Source organism: Aulonocara sp. 'chitande type north' Nkhata Bay, linkage group LG23 (genome assembly GCF_057382095.1).
Source record: "Aulonocara sp. 'chitande type north' Nkhata Bay isolate Kocher_YH1m ecotype deep benthic linkage group LG23, A_spYH_male_GT1.1, whole genome shotgun sequence".
In the NCBI taxonomy this organism is placed as follows: Eukaryota; Metazoa; Chordata; class Actinopteri; order Cichliformes; family Cichlidae; genus Aulonocara; species Aulonocara sp. 'chitande type north' Nkhata Bay.
Genome location: NC_141365.1, coordinates 44212777 through 44235331, shown reverse-complemented (window position 1 = coordinate 44235331; position 22555 = coordinate 44212777). Strand labels below are relative to the sequence as shown.

The 22555-nt window shown below is 41.1% G+C and overlaps 2 protein-coding genes and 1 long non-coding RNA gene across 4 annotated transcripts in view; all 3 read right to left on the bottom strand.

The window, feature by feature from the left end:
• Positions 1–22555, bottom strand: part of LOC147302712 (NACHT, LRR and PYD domains-containing protein 12-like) — a 172991-nt gene that overhangs the window by 65439 nt on the left and 84997 nt on the right. The gene's annotated exons all lie outside the window — the stretch shown is intronic.
• On the bottom strand, positions 14148–22516 carry LOC147302716 (NLR family CARD domain-containing protein 3-like). The gene is made up of 2 exons (XM_086284456.1): positions 22240–22516; positions 14148–15922 (listed from the first exon to the last, which is right to left on the bottom strand). Exons 1-2 carry the CDS (start codon positions 22514–22516, stop codon positions 14148–14150), a joined length of 2052 nt encoding a protein of 683 aa, XP_086140582.1.
• LOC147302717 (uncharacterized) lies at positions 17532–21381 on the bottom strand. 2 transcript variants are annotated; one of them, XR_015127245.1, is made up of 5 exons: positions 21099–21381; positions 20609–20644; positions 20085–20232; positions 19636–19723; positions 17532–19054 (listed from the first exon to the last, which is right to left on the bottom strand). It is a non-coding gene; the product is annotated as an uncharacterized LOC147302717 (long non-coding RNA). The 2 variants fall into 2 exon arrangements; XR_015127244.1 differs by having other exon boundaries at positions 20609–21381.

The window sequence follows — 22555 nt, the reverse complement described above, 5'->3', positions numbered from 1 at the left end:
TCTTTTCAAACACCACACATTAGTTGTAGACATAGCTAGTCTTGTGTTGGAGGTATTTTTCACCCCATGACCTCTGATGTTTTTATCCTAACAGAGAAAACAGATCAGGTCTAACTAACTTAACAGGATCTGAAACTCGCCAGATGTTTGTGAGTTTTCCATAGTTCTGTTTTACACTTAATTGTGCCGAGGCTGCAGTGCATTATGTCTGTTTTTAAGCTGCACTTTAATTAAATGTAAATGACAGTGTAAATTGTTGTTTAGGACAAAGAGGACCGCTACATGAGCCTTCATCGGCAAAACATCGATGTCTACCAAACTATCTCCTCCGGTCGCCTTCATCATGATGCTGAGGCCACTGCATGTCACAGTCATGTACAATAATAATCAGAGATGGAGTTTTTACCCTGACTACGTGATCTATAAAACTATGATGCTAGACATGCTATCTATAAAAGACACTGACATTTTAACTTGCCAGCATCATGTGTACTGTTAGTTTGTTTTGCACTGAAAAAAGAGAAAAATATTAACGTCCAGTAAAACTTGTAATGATGTTGTGAATGAATTGCCTGAATTCATGGCTTTTAACACCATTTAATTTCTGTTTTTTATCTGGTTTGAACGTTGAAAATCCTGCCACTTGGCTCTGTGGCCTCTGCCACCATTATGGTTTTTGCTATACTGGTCCACTTGATAGTCATATTTGATGATGATTTTACTTTATTTTGAGTCATTAGAATCAGAAAGGGGGTCAGGAAAGAAGAAAAAAGATAAGCTGGGGAGAAAGTTAACAGAAGAAGAGGGAAAAATAGAGAAGAAGAGAAATAGATGGAGAGGAAGAGAGAAAAAATACTGAAAATCTATTTCATCATCTGCTGAAAAACACAAGGAAAAACCAACACAGTGGGGAACCCACAGCAACAACCAATAATATGCAGTAAGTAGGCTAGTAAGTAGTAGTAAATAATAGATATTAAATGTTACTGAGCAGTAAATGGGCCCAGAGGGCCGAGACCTGAGGGCACCCCACCCGCAGCACAGGCCCAACAGAGCCAGGGGGCCGGGCCCCACCGAGCAGCCGCCCAGAGTGAGCCACTAAACACAGAGAACCACTAATGCACTGTGGGTGGGGGCACCAGCTACTGGCAGGAAGTGTGGTGGGGGGAAATAATACGTGACTATTTTTATGTGGAGTGGAATTAAACTGCCATAGAATATGCTTGTGGTGGATTTGACTCAACACAAGCGTATTGTCAAAGTGTTCTTTGGCATGCATCGAGACAGTTTCTCAGATACTGAAGTGACTTGAGCAGAGCCAGTTAAAGCCTACTGTGCTTGAGTGGGCAGCTCAAGTTTCCACGTGGAAGGTTTAGTGAGACAAAGACAGGAAGTTAAAGCTGCTGACTAATAATCTGCAGGTTCCTGATTTGAGTCTCTGTTAAGAGGATGGTGTCTCTGAGATAATTGCTTTTGTGCATCGATAAATAAACAGGGAAATAAATGAATAGAAAAAAGCATCCGAGCGGATGTGCACCGATGGTGTGCCCACTGGTCTTAAAGTGCCTTTGCGCCCCTTACCATTTATGGAGGTCCCATTTGGGCACATTGGCATGGACCTATAGTGTACATGGATGTTGCTTTGTATTAGTTCTGGTATATTATACAACACAATAACATGATGCAGTGCTGCTGTGCACCATTTCTGCAAAGAGTGTGGTGCAAGCAAGGAAGATAAGATAACTCTTGCACAGTCATACCTGGTACAATAATACAACAAAATTGGAAACTGTCCCACCATAACACAATCATTTAGATACAATATTGGACTTTGTTTACATGTAACTGCACAAATAGAATTTAGAAATGTAATTATTGACAAGAGTGAACAACCACTTATAATGTAATCTACAGCTGTGACCAAACAGCTAGATAGAGAATCAGAAGTGTTGTGTTTTCTACAAAGTTTGCTGTCTCAGTGAGAGTCATATGTCATATCATTTCAAACAGTGGCGATCCAGAAATGTTGTACAAACGAGTAAGACTAACTATAGACTTTAGCCAAAGTTGTTAAGTTAGCTAAAGAGTTGGGATTGTGTGTAAGGCATAAATAAACCTAAAATGCAATGTTTTGGACGTTCTTTGGCACATTTCCCTACTGTAGGGGTCTCTGCAAGCATACGGGGCTCTGAGAGGGAACAAGATGACAACGAGGAATTCTACTGGAAACAGTCGATCATGTCTGTCAAAGCTGAATTCAGGGCAAACTAGGCTAAATTAGTGTTTTTAGCTAACAGCTACAGTAAGCATAAAAGTGACTGTTGGGCTATTATTTGTTAACAGGGGCGATTTTAACCCATTTTTGGGTGCTTTGGTTCATTTTTGGGGTGCTTTGGTTCATTTTTGGGGTGCTTTGGTTCATTTTTGGGGTGCTTCAGCACTTACTTACTTTTTTTTGACAATATTTCCTGTTTGTGTGACACACTACTAAAAATATAAAAGGCAGAACTTGGTTGAGAGGTAACATTTTAACAACAAAAGTATCCATAATATTTTTTAATATTTTGTAATAATTTATTTGTAATAATTTATTCTGTTTCAGGAGTGTTTTTATGCATTTGTATTATATTATACAAACTAGAGATGGCACGATACCACTTTTTTATGTCCGATACCGATATCATAAATTTGGATATCTGCCGATACCGATATGAATCCGATATAGTGTTTTTTAATCAACAAAACTGTTTTTTAAATATCTTGCTGCATTTTGTATAAGTTCATACTCAAGTTTAAAACAACAACTACACTAAAGCTATTCTGTTATACCTATATGCAAAAAAAAAATATTTATAGTTCAGCAATACTGATCAATCTAATAAACTTAAACCTACACCATCCTCCCTATTCTGGTATTTTAAAGAGTACTTAGCGTAAATATTAAGCAACCTAACTAATAGGGTTCCAACTCCCAGCAACAACAAAAATAAATAAATAAAAAATAGGGAACCACCCCTCACGCTCCACCTCATGATGCTTAATCAACGTAATCAACCTTAATTTGATGCAGTGTGAAAAAAAAATGCACAGAAATCAATTATTTTTCAAGAAATATTAAATAGATTCAACATCTTTCTTCAACAAAATTGCAGACTGCACAGATGGTACCTTCCCAAAGGAAAAAGTACTATAGCTTACTAGGGTATATATATTAGACTTAATAGTCACTATATACAGTAATTGACTTCTATTCATTTTACATCAAATTAAAACTTTCGGTGTAAGATTCGGATAATTATTTATTAAAAGCTAGACATTTTAAATGAGAATAAGAAAGAAAAGTATGTCTTTGTGCCCCCTTTTCCCTGTTAATGCCCTATCGGCCCCCCTGGCTAAACTTTGCTAGATCCGCCCCTGCACAGTTACCAGCGTCAGCTGTAGAAAAAGATCCTCGAGTAGAAAGTAATAATAAATAAATTCTAACAACAGCTTATCAAGCTTAAACATGCTGCGTTTGTTCAGCCGCTGGTTTCCTCTTTCTGGTGCAAAGTGGGCCAAAAACAAACCAGAGAGATGGACTCGTGACAGAAAAGCCGATCAGCTGATCATTAAGCAGTTTCATGATTGAAGTAGCAGCAAGAAGAGGCAGTCGCTCCATATATCGCTCGTTAAGCTTAACGCAGGAATGCTTTACAAACATTCAGAGATGGACTTACACACTTGCTTTACTTCTCTCGGGGATAACTTTGTCGGAGATGAAATGCTGGGTTGCTAGCGAAGCTCCAAATGCTATCCAGACCACCGACAGGTCCCGCATGCCACAGCCGCTCTATCACGTGATGCATACTGCTCCGACGTGCTAACTTTCTGAGGTGAGTTACGGTGTGTTGCAAGTTTTGTGAGGTGCTTTCGTGATATTTAATGGATCGGATTACATTTTTTATTTTTCTCCGATATCCGATCCAGTAATTTAGGTCAGTATCGGACCGATACCGATACGTAATATCAGATCGGTCCATCTCTAATACAAACACATTAAAAGTGAATCTCTGTCCAAAATATGCACTCAGTTTACTTCTTACTCACTGTGAGCATCATTCATTATTCTCCTCCAGTAATTAAGGTTAGGATATGTATTTTTTTTATTCCAATCCATTCTTCTTTGGCAGCATTTAAATAACCTTGATCAGAATTGATGGTTTTGTTACAGACTTTTCAAAAAAGTGTTTTGCTTTTCTTTCACAAATGTGGGATTAAATTGTTAAAAAGTACAAAACAGTGATGTCATGTTTTGTGACGAGGACCCAGGCACAGAGAGACTTGATGGATTTAAGAATCTTTTGATTTAATAAAGAAATTTGCAGACTTGCACAGAGACGGTAAAATTATGATGACTGATAAAGGAGGCGAAGACAACATGAGGACAGGGAGGATGCAGGGACCGACAGAGACGGGGAAGAAGTCTCATTGTGACGAGTAAAGTGTATCTTGGCTGGCTGGGCAGCTCTCTGGGTGCTCAGCCCCCCGAAGCTCTGATCCTAGAATCCTCCCTGAATTGTGTTAATACAGTATGTCAACATGAAAGCATAACTGTACAGGGTGGGCCAGTTATATGGATACACCGTAATAACATAGGAATGGTTGGTGATGTTAAAGTCCTGTTTGTGGCACATTAGTATATGTGAGGGGGCAAACTCCTCAAGTTCGGTGGTGACCATGGTGACCATTTAGAAGTCGGCCATCTGATACCAAATGATACCAAAGAAGGCAAAGTAAATAATTTTTAAAAGTAAATGTAGAGGAAACATCAAACGTTGTCACGGCTGGGGCAGCAGTCGTGTGGTGGAGTGAATGAGGACCAAGATGCAGACGGCGGTGGAGATGCGAGTGGAGATTTATTTACAGTGAAAATAACAAAGGTGAGGGAAGAAGTGAACATCAACCTAAACTGGGAAGAACTAACAGACAAAGCAGAAAACATGAGGGCAGCAGGGAAACACAGAGATGACACGAAGAAGGCAGAGAGACGTGGAGAAACACCGATGGACACGGAGACTTTTCACCTGTTCCTTTTGTTTGAAGTGGCCGAATTTGGCCACAGTAGGACGTGGTCTCCCGGTCGCAGCCCGCATGGGGCCGATGCGATGCACTCTATCAAAGGCGATGTTCTTCACCGTGTCCTCCAGCAGCTTCAGGTGGGTTTTGATGAAGGTTTTGCACTCTGAGCCTTCTTCATCACAAGATCCTGGAAGCACTGATCAATGTAATCTTGGAGAGCCTCTAAACTCTCCCCGTTGTTCTCCAGGGTGTTGGAGATGATTTAGACAAATATTGTTAGTTAGAAGACTATTGATAAGTGTATTTGGTAATACTGAAGCTTAAAGGAATTTGTTCAATTCTAAACTACCGTTCGCTTTAATTTTACGCCAAAACCTCCGCGTCTGACGTCAGTTACAACATGAGTCGCTTACCTCTGTCACTCTGAAGTCACATTGAGTTTTCCTCACTGACTGTTTTAGACAGGATTGTGGGAGCAACACAAAAAGCAGCTTCAGCTGGAAACACACAGTTTAGTGTCTTTGCTGCTCGCTTTAAGTCACAATAAACAGGAAACTCATTGTGTCTCATGTCAGAATCACTCATATACAGGACAGGAAGAGGCGGAGCTTATTTCCTGCAGGGAGCGGTTAGCAGTCTGTGTCTTTCTCATTTCTGACTCCTAAAGAGCTGAAAAACACAGGCTGTTATTGGCTGGCTGACACTGGGATTAATGTCCTTGAAGCCAGCAGTCTTTAATGTCCAGGTTCAGAACGTGCAGGTGAAAAACAGTCCTTTATGTCCTCTGATGTTCAATAAACTGTCCTGATTACTGAGGGAGCAGAGAAAGTGTCTCCATCACTCACCACAGCTGGATTCCAGGATTTCAGAGCATCCAGCTGTGGAGAGGAGCGCCGGCGGCGTGGACGCAGTTTAGTAATCAGGGAACGGGAGGCAGGAGGGAAACACAGCTGGGACCAATTACACACACGAGACAGGAAACAGTAACACAGGACTGTCAAAGTAAAACAGGAAATATAACACAGAGTCCAAAGTAAGGAGACGTGGGACACAGTGAAGACACAGAAACAGAAACCAGAACTATAATCACAAAACAAACTCAGAAACATAAAGAGTGAATCAGCTGATTCAGTGTTTGTGACAAAAACATGGATCCTGGTTAATAACTTTTATTTGTTTGTTTCTGTATTATTTTGTGTATCGTTCTTATGAGCTGTTGTTTTTTCAGTGAAATATTATTTCATTGTTTTAAGCTTTTTGTTGACTTTGAAGTGCTTAAGTTGATATTTTTGAACATTTAATTTGTTCGATTATTGTCGAGTCGATAAAACTGTCAAACGCACAGCTGCTTCCAGCACGGCCGGAGGAGAGGTGGCCGAGCAGACGCACAACACACACAGCTCACAGGTTTGCATTTCTATATATTGCAGATGTTGCAGAAATTGAGAGTAAAGAACTCAGAGATCCAGCGCTGTCTCCTGCCCCTTATTTATACACCACAACACAACGACAGGCGTAACTCACACAAACGGGTAACATGAGGCTCAGATGCTTTGGACGTGTTCACATATACTGGACACAGAATGATGAAGATGGAGCTGCAGGAAGGAGGAAAAGAGGAAAAACACAGAAAAGATTCACAGATGTGGTGAAAAAGGACACGACAGCTTCTGTTTGTTAGTTTGGTTTTTCTTTATTTGGTAAAGAGTCAGAAATAAAGAGAAGATCACATGTTTGAATATTATATTAACGTTCTGTAATTACAACAAGTTGTAAAATCTTTCCAGAGTGAGACAGAGACTGTGCAGAGACTGTAGAAGGACAGAGCAGCAGCAGAGCAGTCCAGATACACTGATGATCCTCTGTCAGATCCAGAGGGACACACAGGGGTGATGCTGGACTCTACATTATGTCTGACAGTGGAGCTGTTCTCAGAGCAGTTCACTCTGCAGCACTGACAGTCATCTGCACTTCATTCCTCTGTCAGTCACTGCTGGATGAAGCTCTCCTCTCCACCTCCCAGTAACATGGCCCAGTCAGAGCGTCTCTACTAGAGATGGCACGATACCACTTTTTTATGTCCGATACCGATACCGATATCATAAATTTGGATATCTGCCGATACCGATATGAATCCGATATAGTGTTTTTTAATCAACAAAACTGTTTTTTAAATATCTTGCTGCATTTTGCAAGTCTGCAAGTTCATACTCAAGTTTAAAACAACAACTACACTAAAGCTATTCTGTTATACCTGTATACATAAAAAATATTTCATAGTTCAGCAACACTGATCAATCTAATAAACATAAACCTACACCATCCTCCCTATTCTGGTATTTTAAAGAGTACTTAGCGTAAATATTAAGCAACCTAACTAATAGGGTTCCAACTCCCAGCAACAACAAAAATAAATAAATAAAAAATAGGGAACCACCCCTCACGCTCCACCTCATGATGCTTAATCGACGTAATCAACCTTAATTTGATGCAGTGTGAAAAAAAATGCACAGAAATCAATTATTTTTCAAGAAATATTAAATAGATTCAACATCTTTCTTCAACAAAATTGCAGACTGCACAGATGGTACCTTCCCAAAGGAAAAAGTACTATAGCTTACTAGGGTATATATATTAGACTTAATAGTTACTATATACAGTAATGGACTTCTATTTATTTTGCATCAAATTAAAACTTTGGGTGTCAGATAATTATTTATTAAAAGCTCGACATTTTAAATGAGAATAAGAAAGAAAAGTATGTCTTTGTGCCCCCTTTTCCCTGTTAAGGCCCCCCTGGCTAAACTTTGCTAGATCCGCCCCTGCACAGTTACCAGCGTCAGCTGTAGAAAAAGATCCTCGAGTAGAAAGTAATATTAAATAAATTGTAACAACAGCTTATCAAGCTTAAACGTGCTGCTGTTGTTCAGCCGCTGGTTTCCTCTTTCTGGCGCAAAGTGGACCAAAAACAAACAAGTGAGGCGGACTCGCGACAGAAAAGCCGATCAGCTGATCATTGATCAGTTTCATGATTGAAGTAGCAGCCGGAGAGCGAGAGGCAGTCGCTCGTTAAGCTTAATGCAGGAATGCTTTACAAACATTCAGAGATGGACTTACACACTTGCTTTACTTCTCTCGGGGATAACTTTGTCGGAGATGAAATGCCGGGTTGCTAGCGAAGCTCCAAATGCTATCCAGACCACCGACAGGTCCATGCCACAGCTGCTCTATCACGTGATGCATACTGCTCCGAGTGCTAACGTTCTGAGGTGAGTTACGGGGTGTTGCAAGTTTTGTGAGGTGCTTTCGTGATATTTAATGGATCGGATTACATTTTTTATTTTTCTCCGATATCCGATCCAGTAATTTAGGTCAGTATCGGACCGATACCGATACGTAATATCGGATCGGTCCATCTCTAGTCTCTACACACAAGCTGCTGCTGCTTCAACCTCTCTGGATCATCAGGACACAGCTGCTCCTCTCTCAGCACACACACCGTCCTGTTTACCATCATCACCTCCACCTGCAGAGAGAAGGAGGAAGAGCAGAGGAGATAAACGAGTGTTTCCAGAGACTCTTCATCAGCTGTCAGTCAGTGATGCAGCACATCCAGTATAAAGAGCAGCAGGGACGTCAGTGCTGGGACTGTACTAGGACTCATTGTTGCTTCACTTTTTCTAATCTTTGGATTTTTATTGAAGTTGCTGAAAATGTTTTTCCCTCCTAGTTTGAGTTTGGACTTTCATTCATTAGAAGAACCTTGGTGTGTCCACTCTGAGCTCTGTAGGAACCCCAACAACAAGCCCAACAATCCAGATGGACGGTTCCAGCTGTTAACTGGAGGAATTCCATCCAAACATCTGCTCTCACTAAATTCTTCCTCACCTACAGACTGTGTTCTTCACTGCTTTAAACTTGGAAATCAATGCAGTCATTGGTCTGCGTGCTGCTTTGTTCAGAGAGCTGATTGGCTGTTGACAGTGTTTGATCAGAGCGTGTCAGCCGTTACTATGGTGACCATAAAGGTGAGAAACAGGAAGTGTTTGTCTCCAATCCTGAAGCCTGTCACCGTTCTCCTCTCACAGCTTCACTGAGAAGCTGCAGCTTTACAGGAAACACTGGATCTTTGTTTCATACTGACTGTGTTTAGTACAATACTGCTGACAGCACCACCCACTCACTCCATCACTCTACTTACACCAGAGTCTCCAGTCTGTAGTCTGGACTCTTCTTAAGATCAGACAGCTGCTTCACATCTGGATCCTTCAGGTTGTTGTAGTACAGGTACAGCACTCTCAGATGGGAGGGGTTGGACTTCAGTGCTGCTGCCAGATAATCACAGCTGATCTCTGACAAACCACAGTCGATCAATCTGTATAAAGAATGAAAGATGTAAGTTTATTAGACAAAGTGCTTGAAATCATTCAGTGTTTCATCATCTGTTCAGAGCTGAAGAAGGTTCAGAATGTAGAAGTTTAGAAAATGGAAACTCCAAACAGCTGAAGCCAACAGGAAGCAGCTTCAAACAAACACAACAAGAGAAAAAACTCTGAATGTTTCACATTAAAGTCGTACATTTCTCATAAAAACAGGACAAAGACTTGAAAAAGTCGTGTTTTTCCTTCCAGGAATCAGAATCAGAATCAGAATCAGAATACTTTATTGATCCCTGGGGGAAATTATTTTTTTTTTGTTACAGTGCTCCATTTTAAACCAACATTAAGACAAGACAGACAATACGCTAACTAAGAATAGTACAATATATACATATATATACATACATACATACATAAGTCACTTATAAATAAATATTTGGAAAAGAAACGTGTAGCTGTAGCAGTAAACAGTGTGTTAAGTGGATGCGTTGTACAGGGAGATGGCCACAGGCAGGAATGATTTCCTGTGTCGTTCAGTGGTGCTCTTCGGTAATCTCAGTCTCTCACTGAACGAGCTCCTGTGACTGACCAACATGTCATGGAGTGGGTGGGAGGTGTTATCCAACATTGTCTTTATCTTGGACAGCATCCGCCTCTCCGACACCACCTTGAGGGAGTCCAGCTCCATCCCCACAACATTGCTGGCCTTACGGATTAGTTTATTAAGTCTGTTGGCATCTGCGACCCTCAGCCTGCTCCCCCAGCATGCAACAGCATAGAGGATCGCACTGGCCACAACAGACTCATAGAAAATCCTCAGCATTTTCTGGCAGATGTTGAAGGACCTCAGTCGCCTCAAAAAATAGAGACGACTCTGGCCCTTCCTGTAAAGTGCTGTGGTGTTTTTAGCCCAGTCCAGTTTATTGTCGATGTGTACTCCAAGGTATTTATAGTCCTCCACAATGTCAACACTGACCCCCTGGATTGAAACAGGGGTCAAGTGTTTCCTGGTCTTCCTGAAGTCCACGATCAGTTCCTTGGTCTTTGCCACGTTGAGCTGCAGATGATTCTGCTCACACCACGTGACAAAGGAGTCGACCACAGCCCGGTACTCTGTCTCATCATCCCTGCTGATGCATCCAACCACCGCAGAGTCATCAGAAAACTTCTGAAGATGGCAGGTCTCTGTGCAGTGGCTGAAGTCTGTGGTGTAGAGGGTGAAGAGGAAGGGGGAGAGGACAGTCCCCTGTGGTGCCCCTGTGTTGCTGATCACCTTGTCAGACACACACTGTGGGAGACGTACATATTGTGGTCTTCCTGTCAGGTAATCAACAATCCAGGACACCAGAGAAGCATCCACCTGCATTGCTGCTAACTTATCGCCCAGGAGGGTCGGCCTGATGGTGTTGAAAGCACTGGAAAAGTCAAAAAACATGACCCTCACAGTGCTCGCCGGCTGGTCCAGATAGGTGTAGACACGATTGAGCAGGTAGATGATGGCGTCCTCTGTTCCGAGACGAGGCTGATAAGCGAACTGAAGGGGATCCAGATGTGGTCTTACTATGGGTCGCAGCTGGTCCAGGATGAGCCTTTCCAGGGTCTTCATGATGTGGGAGGTCAGTGCCACGGGCCTGTAATCCTGGGGGCCACTGGGACGTGGCGTCTTTGGTACAGGGACGAGGCATGATGTCTTCCACATCACTGGGACCCTCTGCAGACTCAGACTCAGCATAAACAGTTTATGAAAGACTCCACACAGCTGGGGGGCACAGGCCTTGAGGACAAGGGGACTCACTCCGTCTGGTCCAGCAGACTTGCCTGAGTGAAGTCTCCTCATTTGCATCTCAACCTGGTATTGAGTGAAGGTGATGGGTGGGGGAGGGGTGTCAGGAATCTCACAGGAGGCAACATGTGAAGAGAGAGGCTGGCACAGTGGTGTGGCTCTGGATTCCAGGCTGACTGCAGGTGAGGTTGTGGGGGTAGGAGCAGACACTGTGGTGTCGAATCTATTGAAAAACAGATTCAACTCGTCGGCTCTATTCTCACCTCCCTCAGCTCCCCTGCTGTTGGTTGGCCTGAATCCAGTGATGGTCTTCATGCCCCTCCACACCTCTCTCATGCTGTTCTGCTGGAGTTTCCACTCCAGCTTCCTCCTGTAATTGTCCTTAGCCTCTCTGATCTTGTCCTTTAGTAACACCTGGACCTTCCTCACCTCCTCTTTGTTGCCCCCTCTGAAAGCCCTCTTCTTGTTGTTGAGGAGGGCTTTGATGTCCTTAGTCACCCACGGCTTGTTATTTGGGTAACAATGAACAGTCTGAGCTGGAACAATGGAGTCGGTGCAGAAAGTTATGTAGTCTGTGATACACTCAGTAAGGAACCACATGGCTTCACTTTTAAAGGTGAAGTGTGACAGAAATGGACATATTGAAATCAATGATATCAAAGCTGGAATCAAATGAGTCCAAGTCTTCTGCTGATTCAGCAGAAGACTTGGACTCATTAGGACTCATTACCTAATCAAACCTCTGTAACTTTGCTTCACTTCAGCAGCTTCAGCTCATGTTCACATGTTGATTCATGGTTTTCATGGTTGATTCACCTCATTTTTAAAAAATGACCTCTGACAGGAAAGTCTCATTTCTGCTGTTCAACAGTGAAGAAATGTAAATTTTCAAAATGACAAATTGGAAAACACAGAGCTGTGTCTCTAATCAAAGCAGAGATGGAACGATGCCACTTTTCATGTCCGATATCGATAGGAATCCAATATAGTCGATTTTATAATCAAACGTTTTTTTTAATCTCTTGCTGCATTTTGTATAAGTTCATACTCAAGTTTAAACAATCTAAACACTAAAGCTGTTCTGTTATACCTGTCTGCAAAAACACACTGCAGCCAAAACATTAGACAATATTGATCTTTGTATTTAAACTTTTTTCAGAACTTTAAATCTAAGTATTTAAAGTAATATTCAAAAGTCATTTAAATCAGTCTGATGCAGACTTCAAAAACTCTTTGGTTGTGAATAAAAGAAGTGCAACATCAGCACCAAATAATGTTTCTATTGAACAACTAACACAAACAGGTTGTAGAATGGAGCCTTTTATACTCACAGCTGAACAGAAACAACATCCAGAGTGGAAAACAGTGCAAATAACTGCAAACAGGCTTCATGACACTCATGTTTGATCAGAATTCACTCCCTGCTCTCACACACCAACTCCAGACCTGCATTCATCTTTTCCCTCTGAACCCCCCAAACATACAAACCCTGAGCCACCACCATTGCCCTTTCACTGACTGCCCCACTCCACCATTTGACCCTTAGAACTGAAGACGCTTCTCTCATAAGAGGTGAAACATCTTCAAGGAAACTTAAAGAAGTCCAGACGCTTTTCTTTCCAAGCTCCTTAGACTACGGTGACCTGGATGTCTGAGAACCTTCACAGACTGATTTTACAAGAACAACTTGTGTCAAAAATCCCTGGCAGTGCCTCTCTGTCACACACACAAATCACTACAGTTACAAATTTAATAACTTAAAAACCTCAGAAAAACAGAACTGAGCAAACCAAACAAACAAACAAACAAACAAACAAACAAACAAACAAATAAACAAACAAACCAGAGACCAGGTAAGAACATTGTTGAGGTTTAAATTTATAATCTTAAATACTTATATGCTGATTATATTGCTTTATAAGAAAGGCCCAACTCTGAGTACACTCTGTGCCGACAGGACTGACAGGAAATTACATGCTTTTGCAGGCAAAAAGTGAAACTAAGCAGAGTGTTTGGTCGAAACTTAAAGTGTGTGTGACGTCTATATAAATGACTAGGCTTCCTGTTTTGTGCTTCAGACCTGGGGTTGTGTGTTCAGGTCTCCATATCCGGATATGTAAAATAAAGATAATTTTTTAAAGTAAAAAGACCACTTTTGAGCCGTGTCTTTTTGGCCGTAAAGAATACCAAAGGACCGGAATTTAATAACATTAAAAGCAAACAATAAATGAGCAAAGTAGTGCATGATAAATATAGATGACAAATACAAAGTGCAATATAGAAACACTGGGTAAAAAGAAATGAACAATTAAAAAGGAGGATAAAAGATGTGAGCAGTAGTTAAACAGTAGAAATAAATATATAATAAACAAACAAAAATAGATAATAAATGAAAGCCAGGTCTGAAAGGTGAGTTTGGCTTTAAAAGCATGAAAACACACTGCTGTCTTCAGGAAGGCTGCTCCAGTAACAGAAAGTCATCTACATGTGGGTTTAGTTCTGACTTTAGGGACAAGTAAAAAAATAAAATAAAATAAAAACATCTGTCCAGACAACCTGACAGTCAAAAATATAAACTCAGGAACTTAAAAGGAAAATTGTGCTGACTTTGAACGTCCGCATCAAGATAAACTTACAGATTTAAGAGTCAAAAAGTGTCAAAAAGTCTGTATCCTTACCCGAGAGTTTCAAGTTTACAGTCAGGACTCTTTAGTCCAACACACAGCAAATCCAATCCTGAATCCTGCAGGTAGTTCGAGCTCAGGTCCAGCTCTCTCAGATGATTGGATGGGGAGCTGAGAATTTCAGACAAGGCTTCAAAGCTTCTTTTTGAGAGTTTACAATCTCTCAGCCTGAGGAAGAATAACAATGGAGACATATTCTTTTATTCATCTAGCATTATTAAACATATTTGTTCATAGATTCACTTACAGCACTTTCTTGGATGCTTTGACCACTGGCAGCAGCTTCAACAATGCCTCCTCTGAACGGGAGTATTTCTCCAGGTCGAACTCATCCAGATCTGATGACAGTAAGATGAAGACCAGAGCCGACCACTGAGCAGGAGACAGTTGATCTGTGGAGAGACATCCTGATCTCAGGGACTGTTGGATCTCCTCCACTAGAGAACGATCATTCAGTTCATTCAGACAGTGGAACAGGTTGATGCTTTTCTCTGCAGACAGTTTCCCACTGAGCTTCTTCTTGATGTAGTGAACTGTTTCCTGATTGGTCTGTGAGCTACTTCCTGTCTGTGTCAGCATGCATAGGAGATCCTGATTGGTCTGCAGTGAAAGACCCAGGAGGAAGCGGAGGAACAAGTCCAGGTGGCCATTTGGACTCTCTAAGGCTTTGTCCACAGCACTCTGGTAGAAGTCTTTTACAGTAAGTGTTTTCTGGAAAATTTTAAAGAGAGGAGATTGTTTCTTAAGCAGGTTGACTCCAGAGTTGATGAAGGTCAGATAGACATGAAGAGCAGCAAAGAACTCCTGAATGCTCAGATGGATGAAACAGTAAACAACGTTGTTGAACATGTGGCACTCATCAGCTTTAAAGATCTGTGTGAACACTCCTGAGTACACTGAGGCTGCTCTGATATCGATGCCACACTCTGTCAGGTCTGATTCATAGAAGATCAGGTTTCCTTTCTGCAGCTGATCAAAGGCCAGTTTTCCCAGAGACTCAATGATCTTCCTGCACGACTCTGTCTCAGCTCCTCCATCATACTTGATGTCCTTCGTTTTTAGGTGAAATAGCACAAGGCGTAGGTAGAGCTCTGTGAGAGTCTTAGGCAGATCTTTGCTCTCTTTGTTCTTCATGACAAACTCCAGAACTGTAGCAGTGATCCAGCAGAAGACTGGGATGTGGCACATGATGTGGAGGCTTCGTGATGTCTTGATGTGTGAGATGATGCTGCTGGCCTGCTCCTCATCTCTGAATCTCTTCCTGAAGTACTCCTCCTTCTGTGGGTCAGTGAACCCTCTGACCTCTGTCACCACGCCAACACAGTCAGGAGGGATCTGATTGGCTGCTGCAGGTCGTGTGGTTATCCAGAGGCGAGCAGAGGGAAGCAGTTTCCCCCTGATGAGGTTTATCAGCAGCACATCCACTGAGGTGGACTTTCTAGGGTCAGTCAGGATTGTAGTTTTGTGGAAGTCCAGAGGAGGTCGACACTCATCCAGACCATCAAAGATGAACACAACCTGGAAGTCTTCAAAGATGTAGATTCCTGCTTTTTTGGTTTCAGTAAAGATGTGATGAACAAGTTCCACCAAGCTGAACTTTTCCTCTTTCAGCAGATTCAGCTCTCTGAAAGTGAATGGAAACATGAACTGGATGTCCTGGTTGGCTTTGTCTTCAGCCCAGTCCAGGGTGAACTTCTGTGTTAGGACTGTTTTCCCAATGCCAGCCACTCCCATTGTCAGCACTGTTCTGATTGGTTTATCTCTTCCAGGTGGGAGTTTAAAGATGTCTTCTTGTCTGATGGTTGTTTCTGGTCTGTCTGGTTTCCTGGATGCTGTTTCAATCTGTCTGACCTCATGTTCATCATTAACCTCTGCAGTCCCTCCCCCTGTGATATAGAGCTCTGTGTAGATCTGACTCAGGAGGGTCGGGTTTTCTGTTGTAGAAATCCCCTCGAGCACACACTGGAACTTCTGCTTCAGGTCTGACTTGAGTTTGAGCTGACACTCAGTGAGAATCTCTGCATGAATAAACAGCAAATGACACAAATGAGAAAACTGCATTCTGGTTACTGTGGTTATGTGTTCAGTTCACTGGACTCTTGGTGTCATGATCCGAGTGAGTCTGAGTAACTTTCCACAGCATCAGCTCTCCTCCCCTGGGTGGAGCCCTCCTCACTCCTCCCTGCTCCTCACCTGTTGCCAATTACTCCGGCAGTATTTATGAGCAGCACTCACAATGAACCTTCTCCAGATTGTGTGCTTAGCACAGTCAGTTCTCTGCCTCACATTTTGTCTTGTGCTCCTCAGCTTGTTTCGCGTAACCCTCTTTTCCTGTTCCCTAGTCGGCACCTGGATACATCTTCCAACTCTCGCCATAAGTCACGCCTCAGGATTCTGGCCTGCCACTGCTGGGAAAACTCCCTCTTGCAAACTGCCATCCTCACCTGCCTGCCTCCCTGTGCACCCACATCTCACTCTGTACCCAGATAGCAAAAAGGAAAGTTTTAAGCCTAATCTTAAAAGTAGAGATAGTGTCTGTCTCCCGAATCCGAACTGGAAGCTGGTTCCACAGAAGAGGGGCCTGAAAACTGAAGGCTCTGCCTCCCATTCTACTTTTAAATACTCTAGGAACAACAAGTAGGCCTGCAGAGCGAGAGCGAAGTGCTCTAATAGGGTGATATGGTACTACAAGGTCATTAAGATAAGATGGGGCCTGATTATTTAAGACCTTGTATGTGAGGAGCAGGATTTTGAATTCAATTCTGGATTTAACAGGAAGCCAATGAAGGGAAGCCAAAACAGGAGAAATCTGCTCTCTCTTTCTAGTCCCTGTCAGGACTCTTGCTGCAGCATTTTGGATTAGCTGAAGGCTTTTCAGCGAATTTTTTGGACATCCTGATAATAATAAATTGCAGTAGTCCAGCCTGGAAGTAATAAATGCATGAACTAGTTTTTCAGCGTCTCTCTGAGACAGGATATTTCTAATTTTAGAGATGTTGCGCAAATGGAAGAACGCAGTCTTACATATTTGTTTAATATGTGCGTTGAAGGATGTGTCCTGGTCAAAAATGACTCCAAGGTTGCTCACGGCATTACTGGAGGCCAAGGTAATGCCATCCAGAGTAAGAATCTGCTTAGATACCATATTTCTAAGATTTTCAGGGCCGAGTACAATAACCTCAGTTTGATCTGAATTAAGAAGCAGAAAGTTAGCGGCCATCCAGGTCTTTATGTCTTTAAGACATTCCTGCAGTTTAACTCATTGGTGTGTGTTATCTGGCTTCATGGACAGATAGAGCTGGGTGTCATCTGCATAGCAGTGTAAATGTATGCTATGTTTTCTAATGATGCTGCCTAAGGGAAGCATGGTAATGGGAGCGTTGCCAGCAGAAGGCTGAAGTGGAATCTCCCAGAAAGCTGCAGAAGCTGAAATGGTGGATTTCAGTCATATAAGGAGAACTGTGGCTTTCCTCAAACTTTTGACCAATCACCTTAGTGTCCTGTTTATCAACCATAATAAAAAGCATTTACTGTGTGGGCATTTTTTTGTTTGGGTCTCCAAACAGCAAAAAGAAATGGCAGCCATTTTTTAAAACTTTACCTTCACTGAAAAAAATATGTTGTTGGATTTACTTAATTCAATGGTGGACATTTGTTGCACACAGATGTTTTGCTTTGGCAGCAACTTAAACAATTGAGTTAAATTAACACAATTTATTCATGTTCAATAAACCTGTGCAATTTGTGTTGATAAAATGTGACTTAAACATGTTTTGATGAAGTAATTTGAGCTCTTGAAATATTTTAATCCTTCACAATTTTCTCACTTTATCCCAACACCATTCAATAACTTTTACCCAATACTACTTGGTCACTTAAATACTACATGTTATCTTCAAATTACATTTTGCTATTATATTCTAGTATCAAATACACAATTTTCAAATGGAGGCCTTATAACAGATTATATTGTTCTCTTCCAAGATGGTTGCTGGCATCCACCAGTAACCTTTCAAAACAAAATGTCTAATTTCACTGCATTGACAGTAGGTAAAGAATTAAACTGACATTACTCCACTACTGAATCTATATAAACCAACAGTTAAATAATGTCAGTTCTTCCGTGTTCTCTGGAATCAATCACAGCAAAGAAATTAGACTCTTTCTTTTGAAAAATGTTGGGAAAGAACAATACAAAACATTCTATTTAAGGCCTCTGACGTCAAGATTCAGTTAAACAACAATTATAACTAAACAATTTGAGGTAATGTTAGTTTCCATTAACATTAAATTAGGTTACTGAATTGGCAAACACCTTCCTATTAACATTACCCATTTTACCCCAATAACTAAAGAAATTAGCACTTGCAGGTCAAAACCTTTATTCAAGAGATGCAAAAATAACATTGATACGGTGAGTGACTGTCAAAAATTACGGCACTGATCATACTGTGACATCTTGGTTCAAAACAGCAAGCTTAGAAATATTCAACGTTCCTTACTTCAACTGAATGAAACTGAAAATACCATTTCACACGGCCCATATGGGATATTTAGACTGCATAACTGTTCATGCTACATCTCTTCACTAGTAAAAGAAAGAAAAAATACAAAGAGAAATTTAAAAATGCTGCCAAACAGACAGAGAACTTGTACAGAGCAAAAGGAAAAACAAACAACAACAACAACAAAAAAACGGCTCGTCCTCATGGCAGTTGCAGTGTATATAAAAATGAACCCTGCGATCTGTTCCTGGAATTGAGCTTCAAAAATGCAGCAGAACAAGTGTGAGATTTAAATGTCTTCTCACCTAGAGCTGGTCACCTCACATGCATAACAGTGAGCTTCGTTGCAGGAGCAGTTTTGTCTTAGTTGTGAGCTTTTCTTGAGAGCTGAGTTGCTTCCAACTCAATTACCACCCTTTGAATCACCTCAAAAGTGTAGCAGAGTTGTGATGGGTAACTCATATTGAAGGAATAAAAAAGGTCCAAACAGCATGGCTACTGCAAAGGTCACGTTATCCAGATCTTGAAGAACTACTATACCCTCGATGATGATGCCAACGTCAGAAAAGTCATTGCCTGGTGCATCCTCTGGAGACAGATGTTCATTGTGGTTTTCTCAATCTGTGCAGTGGCCTCAGTCAAGTCCTGGTTAAACACAAAACATTTCTTTAAGATTCCTTTTTAAACTCATCTCTTTTGAATCTACCAGTTCTAATGTTAGAGTAATTTAAACCAATGCAAGCAACATAGTAAATAGCTATAGCCAAAGAGTGGCCTGCCATGCTGCCATTCATGGTCTAACAGAGTTTCTAAGAGAGGGTGAAAAACATAATTTCAAATGCTTTACATTAGTTTTTGTTAGAAAGACACCGGCCCATCAGAAATCCAGGTTTTGTCACTCAGAAGATGTTAGAATTTAGACTTTCAGCCCCACAATTTGGTTAGCTGTTGGTCTTTTTTTTTTTCAAACAAAAGCTAATGTAAATATTGGTGGGATTTTCCTTTGTTCACTAGAATGACAAATTTAAAGTTTTTTCACACTGATGTGACCCCTAATACAGGGGTGGGGCCTCAAGGGCCGGCGGCTGAGTTCACTACCAGGCCTCATGTGAACTTCAAATTATTAAAGAGGACTACTGGTCCTAACTGGTCCAATGAGGATCAAGTGGATAACTAAATGCATTTTAAAATGTTGCAAAGCCACAATCTACTCATAAAACACTCACCATGAACTCCTGCACCAAGATGTTGCAATTGTCTTTCACACAGATGCGGAGCACTTTGATGAGACTCCCTTTGAGCATTAATGTCATCCTAAAGTATTATAACAAAGAAAACAGAGATTTGTGAACTTTTCAGTAGCACAGAAGAAAATGATCCCAGACAAAAACTTAAACCAGTCAACATGCAACACCAGCATCTACAAAGCAATATCAAAAGTTCCTGTTTGACATCAACTTTATGGATATATAGTTTCCAGAACATTTATTTTTTTAAAAAGATCAATTTTTCTCAGTGGGCCAGTAAATGCATGACGAAAATTATGGCATCCTTTCGGTGGAATCAGTACTCACAGGTAATAGTTGACTGTTTCAATGGATGCAGCATAAAAATCTTTTACTGACCTAATGCAATACATATACACTTTGTAGTTAAAGAATTTTAAAGTTCTTACTGTCATCATGGCAGCTACATCCTTTAGCTTTGTGCCCTGTTCCCCCGATCACTTTGCAAACACTTTCAGCAGACTGTCAGAGAGAAACTCAGCTCCGTCAGAAACCTGTAAAGGCATGGTTGGGATGCACTGGAATGCTGCATTTTATCTGAAATGACATAAAATTATTTTGAAATAACAGCAGGCACTGTGCTTGGTTAATAATCAGTAATGTTTTGTTGAATAAAAACTGTGTTTCCAGATCTTATGGGATTAAAAAAATCCAAAGATGTTTATTTCTGATTTGCAACCCAAGAACCCACAAGTTACAACCTCATTTTAGTTCAAGTGTGCATTAATGTGAGTCCAGTAATCACCTTTCTGACAATACATACAGGTATAAGTCAAACCTATGGCAGATTTTGGATTTCTCAGTTGTATTAATAGGGTGGTCTATTTGAGTATGCATGCACCTAATAATTATAAAAAACCTATTATAATTAAGTTACAGAAACCTTAAGCGAAAATAGAATATACTTTCTTACCATAACACCTTGAACCCACAATCCATCAGCTGACTCCTGGTGAAATGCAGAATAGATGTGGTCTCTCAATGTGCATCAACAAAAACAAAAACAAAAACAAAAACAAAAGGACAGCAGGTGAGGGCAGGAGGGGTAGGGATGTAAGCTAGCATAATACCGCTGATGATATTAGCTAAAGCTGTTCAATGTCCAAAATCTCACTAACACCACGGTGCAGTAAATACACAATGTAACTGAAGAGTCAGTTGACAAATCTATTCACACAGAAAACCAAATTATGTTATGAGTGCCTCGTAATTAGGTTTAATGTGATATTACGGCTCTTGTGCCAAAGACAAATTCAAATGAAAAAGCGCCAATTCTTTGATAACAGATAAAACAGCAAATAAGCTAACGGCTCTTTTTTAGCATGTTACATGGCGGCACTTTAGACGTTTAACTACATTTGGCTGAAATATGGTAAATATTAATTCAAAAAATCAAGACATACCAAAAAACGTAGAGTTGGCTGCTCGACTTGACTGAGATGGATGCATTTTTTAAACCACGATCCAAAGCCCGCGAGATGAAATCACGCGTGGTTTCACGAGATTTAACGTTGCTATCTTATTGACTTACTTCACCTGAACATGATATAAACAATTTAATACACCCTTTCTGCATATCATGTAGTTTTTACACTATATAGTTACATTTATCTTTAAAACATGAGGCAATTGTGTTAAATACATGCAAGATGCTTACATAAATCCAAGAGATGGCCAGTCCCTTTTTTTCAGTGTTCAACTAGTAAATAGATTTAAGAAAAAGCACTTTGTGTCATGGTCCCTGTGCCCCGCTGGTCGATCCTCTATTGTGCAATATGTTTGTGGTTTGTTTGCTCTCTCTCACTCTCTCTCGCCGCGGCGACGCTCATTGCGGGCTCCCGCTGCTGGCCTGCACACCTGCTCATCACCGCACCGGCCGCTGATCCCAGCTGATAACTGCACTACTTAGATGGCGAGTCTGCACTAGTCTTTGCTGGATCGTTGAGCTATCAGTATCGTTTTTTTGGAACCCGATTCTGAGAGGAGTGATTGAGGAGGAAAATTTGTACAGAAAGTGTGGAGCACCCTTCTCCCAACCCTTTTTCCCACGGACCCTGGCGACACGGACCCGTTTCCCCTGCACGTTGTATGTAGCCACTTGGTGAATGTGTTCACTGTAAATAAACGCACTGTTCTTCTCTTAAAGGAATACCCTGGCCTGCGCCTGAGTCTCTTTCGGAAACCCTATCACTTTGATCATATTTGTGACGTGTCCCAAACTGTTGTTGTCGCCTCATTTATGTTGATAAAACAGCTCTAAAACCAATCTCACAATATAAATCTGTAAAATGGGCAGAAAACCTGCTGCTGGTCCCATTTTAATCAAACCAACCCAAAGAGCAGATATTCATGTGTGTACACAGGAGGTTATTTGTGCAGATGCATAAAACACACAAACTGTTGGCTTTCTGCAGTCTCTCACTCCTGAAAGTGTTGGCAAGTGTTTTGGATTTATTATTTATATGGATTTTAATGGCACCTGTGTAATGTTAACTAATGTTTTTATTGTTTATGTATTTTTTGTTTAGTCATTCCCTGACTTACCTGTGGGTTCTGGGATGGTTTTATTTAAATTCTCCAACAGATCATTCCTGTTTAACCTCCCCAAAAGATTTTTAGCAACTTCAAAAGTGTTGATAGAGTAGGTATCAAACATCAGATCCACTATGTCCGTCCTCTCTGCATCCTCCAGTTCACTCTCTGGGATTGCTGGTAAACCTTCTACAGACCCATTGTTCTTCAGATGCCACTTAAATTCTTCAAAGTCATCACGTCCCAAATCCTTCAAAGTCCCCAGAAGGATTTCTTTAGGTGTCGTCATCTTTTACCCTGTAAGGATCCGATAAACAAAGACTGTAAC